At 38.7% G+C, this 6,438-nt stretch overlaps 1 protein-coding gene and 1 long non-coding RNA gene across 3 annotated transcripts in view; one reads left to right on the top strand and one right to left on the bottom strand.

The window, feature by feature from the left end:
- The window catches only part of LOC148679487 (uncharacterized), a 149,882-nt gene that overhangs the window by 41,271 nt on the left and 102,173 nt on the right, over positions 1 to 6,438 (bottom strand). The window lies entirely within an intron of this gene.
- Positions 1 to 6,438, top strand: part of lamb4 (laminin, beta 4) — a 76,222-nt gene that overhangs the window by 22,436 nt on the left and 47,348 nt on the right. For both annotated transcript variants that reach the window (XM_087310293.1, NM_173276.2), the window contains 1 exon segment: positions 3,771 to 3,891. In XM_087310293.1, the coding sequence (XP_087166419.1) occupies positions 3,771 to 3,891 (121 nt within the window).

Below are 6,438 nucleotides of genomic sequence, written 5' to 3'. Positions count from 1 at the left end.
ACAGGTGAATTGGGTAGGCTAAATTGTCTGTAGTGTATGAGTGTGTGTGTGGATGTTTCCCAGGCATGGGTTGCAGCTGGAAGGGTAAAAACTTGCTGGATAAGTTGGCGGTTCATTCCGCTGGGGCGACCCCGGATTAATAAAGGGACTAAGCCGACAAGAAAATAAATAAATGAATGTTTCTGTCTGTATTTAATGATATTTATTTATTTAACAGGGACGATGCTCATTCATCAGCAGTAGAACTGTAAATAAGCCAGAGTTTGCCACAAGGGCTAACTTTCATCTATTGCCCCTGCTAGATTTTAAAGGCAGCCTAAAATAAAAAAACACATTATCTCACATACAATAACAGTAAAACGACAAAAGGATAAAACATATAATAAGATTTTCTTAAAATGTTAGACAAAAGAGTTACACATGATTACAAACTTGACTTGCTTTTAGCCATTTCTTTAACTTCCCAGGTAGCAAAGAATTCTGGCCCAGATTTCTGGAACAGCAGGCATTCATCCGCCACTGGCATACAGCATGTGGGCCAAACATGGCCGGGGTTTGGCAGAAATGGTACTGTCTTAAAGGTGGCACACAATACTTTTAAAATGTAGTGTTTGGCCCAGATTTTAATAATTGATATGTGGGCCATGTTAGTTTGCCCTATCTTGACCCACATTTAAATATATATTTTTATTCAAGAGTTCACACTTAGCTCATGATTTATACATAGCTTGTTTGGCATGCTGTCCCAGGAGTAAGCCCTGAGCTTAAGGGATCCTCGAGCCCAGGGCTCCCCCCTTTTTAAATTCAGTTTAATGCAGGGAGGTCTACTACTTTTCGTCTGAGCCAAGATAGCCTTATATTCAATTCAATATGTTTCTGTCTGGCGAAGCAGTGGCGCAGTAGGTAGTGCTGTCGCCTCACAGCAAGAAGGTCACTGGGTAGCTGGTTCGAGCCTCGGCTAAATTGGAGTATTGGTGTGGAGTTTGCATGTTCTCCCTGCGCTCACGTGGGTTTCCTCCGGGGGCTCCAGTTTCCCCCACAGTCCAAAGACATGCAATACAGGTGAATTGGGTAGGCTAAATTGTCCGTAGTGTATGAGTGTGTGTGTGAATGTGTGTGTGGATGTTTCCCAGGCATGGGTTGCAGCTGGAAGGGTAAAAACCCCGGATTAATAAAGGGACTTAGCCGACAAGAAAATGAATGAATGAATGTTTCTGTCTGTATTTAATGATATTTAATTATTTAACAGGGACAATGCTCATTCATCAGCAGTAGAACTGTAAATAAGCCAGAGTTTGCCACAAGGGCTAACTTTCATCTGTTGCCCCTGCTAGATTTTAAAGGCAGCCTAAAATAAAAAAACACATTATCTCACATACAATAACAGTAAAACGACAAAAGGATAAAACATATAATAAGATTTTCTTAAAATGTTAAACAAAAGAGTTACACATGATTACAAACTTGACTTGCTTTTAGCCATTTCTTTAACTTCCCAGGTAGCAAAGAATTCTGGCCCAGATTTCTGGAACAGCAGGCATTCATCCGCCACTGGCATACAGCATGTGGGCCAAACATGGCCGGGGATTGGCAGAAATGGTACTGTCTTAAAGGTGGCACACAATACTTTTAAAATGTAGTGTTTGGCCCAGATTTTAATAATTGATATGTGGGCCATGTTAGTTTGCCCTATCTTGACCCACATTTAAATATATATTTTTATTCAAGAGTTCACACTTAGCTCATAATTTATATATGGCTTGTTTGGCATGTTGTCCCGGGAGAAAGCTCTAAGCTTAAGGGATCCTCGAGCCCAGGGCTCCCCCCTTTTGCAGGGCGAGGGGAGATTGAGCTCAGGTCGATCTCAAACTCCCACGCTGCTGAGACCAAGGCGAACTTCCTGAGAGTAAGACATTAGAAAAAAGGTTTAGGCTTATTTTATCTATAATATAGAGCAGATTTGGATGGTGGGAGGAAACCGGGGAACCCGAGGAGAGCATGCAAACTCCGCACAGAAATACCAGATGACCCAGCAAGGACCCAACGCCTTTGGTATTCTTGCTATGAGTTAACAGTGCTAGTCACTGGGCCACTGTGCCGCCCATTCTGTATAAAGGTGGAAGAAAGGGAGGAGGGGGGGATTCTTTTCAGATGAAGACAGTTGTAGAAAGGGAATGAGGATATATATATATATATATAGTGACTTGGGATCTCTGATTGGAGGATCATGATTAGCTAATGTGGACCAGCTGGGTCAATCATGAGCTCATGCTCCTCTTGAAATTAGTTTAAAATTAAACTTCACTTATTTTCAAATAACGAACAAAAATTCTACCAATCGGGTCGCTTCGAGATAAAGCACACCCATAGCACACCTAAAGATTAATGAGCTTATCAGTTTCATTACAGCCGTGACACACCAACATATCTGGCCCAGTTCAGGCTCAGTAATGGATTATTAAATTGGCTGATACTTGGCCCAGATATGATCCTTTGGCCCTTGTCAGGAAGCCAGACTTGGCGCAGTCATCTTCCATAATTCACTGCAATATGTGGGCCAAGCAAAAGCTGATTGTGTGGGCCAGAGATATTTTGCTATGTGGGTTATTTAAATGTTGAATAATTTGTAACACCCCTTAAATTAATAGGAAGTGTGTTTCAGAAATGGGAGTCTCTAAGTGATGAGACTGACCGTTCAAAAGTTGTACGCCTAAACTGCACAGCACAGTCTCCTCTAGTAATAGATTGATATTCTTAATAGATAATAGTCTTTAGAAATTCGGAAAAAATCGTAATATCTAACACTGCAAAGATAATGAAAGTCCTGAAAAGTCAGAGTCCGTTAAATAAACTCTTAAATCTTCCATATTATTATTATTAATTTTTTTATTTATTGCAATAACGACAGTACATTACAACAAATACAGATACAAAACTGAAAGAAGTATAGTACAATCAATAGGAATATTAAATTTTGAAATAAGTGAGTTGTAATAAATTTAGAACAAATATAATATAGGTAAATCAAAATAAAGACAACGAGAGAGAGAAAGAAACAAACAAAAAAATTAAAGAAATAATTGAGGGCACAAGAGGAAGATAAAACAAATTATTGCAGAAAACTAAACAATGCACATGTTTTATAGGTTTTAATAGCTTTTTGTTGTGAGAATCTGTGATGGTTTTAAATAAAGATCTAGTTCTCGTTTAAAAAAATAAAAAATTAGGCTTACAATGAGTATATTTGCATTTGTATATAAAAAAAAATTCCCAAAAAATAAAATGAGGTTTATGCAAAAAGTTGAATTAAGGAATTGTTTTCTTTTAAAATAAAACCCCAAAATAACATGTCTATAGCTTAAAGAAAAATCACCACAAACCTTTTGGACAGTTAGAGAGTTCACATCAGATCAAAACGATTTGACAGAGGGACACTCCCAAAACAAGTGAGCAACTGATTCAGAAGAGGTTTCACAGAAAGAGCAAGAGATGTCAATGTCATTTTTGAATTTTTGTAAAAATTGTTTAACAGGATAAAACCTGTGAATGATTTTAAAAGATATCTCTTTAATTTTATTTGTTAAAAAAATATTCCATATTATTATCGTCAGTTAGAGTTAATGTGTCTCACTCACATTTCTCTCTAGAGTGCAGTTAATAATATTCACAACCTGTTTGGCTTTAGTGTAAAAGAAAATGATTACAAAGGCTTTTATTCGTAAAGCATGTCTGCCTTTTATGATTTTAATGATTTTCATCTTTTTTTCTAGGTGCATGGCAGATGTGTTTGTCAACACAACACTGCCGGGTACAACTGTGAGCGCTGTCAAGACTTTTACCATGACGCCCCCTGGAGGCCAGGTGGAAAAGCAGACTCAGATGTTTGCAAACGTAAGTAGCACTCAGGTTGACTATTTACTATAGTTTGAACCTCAAACGGCAATTCAAAAGGCTTTTTAAAAATAAGGAATAGGGAATATGATGTAAAATAAAAAGAAACACACATTACCACATTTGGCTCAACACTCAAGAAGATGTTTCACTAAGAAATCTCACTTTGGTGGTAATTCTCCAGGGCAGGGGTGTCAGAGTTTTGAAACCCTGCTTCAACACACTTACCTTTGAGTTTCAAACAAGCCTGAAGGACTTCGTTTGATCAGGTGTGTTTAATAAGGCTAAACTGTGCAGAGCTGTGGCCCTCCAGGAACTGGGTTTGACACCTGTGCTATTGGGACTTTCTCATAGGTGAAACCTTTTAGCAGTGTTTTGCTTTGTTTGTACCACAAAGCCTGGAAGGATTTTAGCTCCCGAAAACGCCATTTGGGGAAACTAAATTAGCTGTTACTTCAAAGCAGGGTCTAATACAGCAGGAACTACCATTCGTGTATGATGATTGTGTGAATTCATGTGATTGAAGGACAGTGTTAAGACAGTGTATTATGGTATTGTATCTGCATACCATCTTTACTATCATAAGAGACACAACACTCAGAAAATACATCTTCTGTCACTGTGTCCTCCATCCCAGGTGTTGATTCTGTTGAATGCAGCACTTGATGTCAGTGTTGGACAGTTTATATCACTTAAGAGTTCCTTGTGATGATGTAAATGCAACCAGGAAAATGGTCTGTTGGGAAATTAGTTCTCAGGAAACCGGGCTTGGTGGCTAGCAAGGTTATTTTAGTAGGCCTAAACAAAACTAAAACTATGACCATTGGTCAAAAAAATGCTTATTATGTTACATAAAACTCATGAATGAAAAACTGAAATGAAATTACAGCATCAACCTACAGTAACAGGGCTCTGTTCTTGGGCCACTTCTCTTCTCCATCTACGCAACATCTTTAGGATCAGTCATCCATGGATTCTCCTACCACTGCTATGCTGATGATACCCAGCTATACCTCTCTTTTCACCCTGATGATCCCTCGGTTCCAGCTCGCATCCCAGCCTGCCTGTCAGACATTTCACACTGGATGAAAGATCATCATCTTCAGCTTAACCTCACGAAAACAGAAATGCTTGAAGTTTCTGCCAACCCGACTCTACATCACAACTTTTCAAATCCAGATGGACGGGGCAACCATTATCCAAAATGGTGAAAAGCCTTGGAGTAACGATTGATGACCAACTAAACTTCTTTGACCAGATTTCTAGAACTGCTGGATCGTGCAGATTCGCACTCTTTAACATCAGAAAGGTCTGGCCCTTCCTATCTGAACATGCAGCTCAACCCCTTGTTCAAGCTCTTGTTCTCTCCAGACTGGACTATTTCAAGTCTCTACTAGCCGGGCTTCCAGCTAACTCTATCAAACCTCTTCAGCTGCTTCAGAACGCAGCAGCACGAGTGGTCTTTAATGAACCTAAAAGAGCACATGTCACTCTGCTACTCATCCGTTTGCACTGGCTGCCAGTTGCTGCTCGCATCAAATTCAAAGCTTTGATGTTTGCTTACAAAGTGACTTCTGGCTTTGCTCCTTATCTGCTCTCACTTCTGCAGATTTATGTGCCCTCCAGAAACTTGCGTTCTGTGAATGAACATCGCCTCGGGGTTCCATCCCAAAGAGGGAAGAAATCACTTTCCCGAACTCTCGCATTCAATCTGCCCAGTTGGTGGAATGAACTCCCTAACTGCATCAGAACGGCAGAGTCACTCGCTGTCTTCAAGAAATTACCAAAAACTCAACTATTTAGTCTCCACTTCACTTCCTAATCTGCAATTGCCTCTCTGACTCCTCCACTAACTACAAAAAAATAAATAAATACTAATGTTTTGCTTCTTACACTGATTTTACACACCTGAAACTTGCCTACAGCACTTATTCATTGTTGCTCTTATAGTTGTGTAAATTGCTTCCTTGTCCTCATTTGTAAGTCACTTTGGAAAAAAGCGTCTGCTAAATGACTAAATGTAAATGTAAATTAAAGTAACAGTCACTGAAAACTAACTGAGATAAAATAATAATTAGCAAAAACAGTAATTGTTTCCGTATTAATAGTAGCCATTTTAACTACATTTATTATTTTTAATACAAAGAAGTCTGCCTGATTTCATCAGATTGTGTTGCTTTTCAAGCTGCGTTTGTGTGGTTTTGGGGTTAGTGCCTGTTTAAACAATTCAATTATAGACAACAATTCAATTTAGAACTAAGAGATTTGCACAAGAGTTAATGTAAGCTGTATAAACATTACACTTTGCTTTGGTCAACTCTGTAACTCTGTAAACTAATATTACTAAAACAGAAACTATATATAAAAACTGAAACATGCTCACAAAATAAAAACTGAACTAAAACCAACAAAACCATTAATGCGACAATCTAAAACCAGCCTGAAATGAACAGAAAATTTTAAATAGTATTGAATAATAACCACAGCCATGTCACCCTGCAGCCTAGACCGGTTGCTCACTGCTGCTAAGCTGCGCTGAGTCTGATT

This window comes from Danio rerio, chromosome 25 (assembly GCF_052040795.2).
Source record: "Danio rerio strain M-AB ecotype USA chromosome 25, GRCz13ab, whole genome shotgun sequence".
Taxonomy (NCBI): domain Eukaryota; kingdom Metazoa; phylum Chordata; class Actinopteri; order Cypriniformes; family Danionidae; genus Danio; species Danio rerio.
Note: the sequence above shows the minus strand (reverse complement) of the source record. Positions and strands in the feature narration are given on the sequence as shown.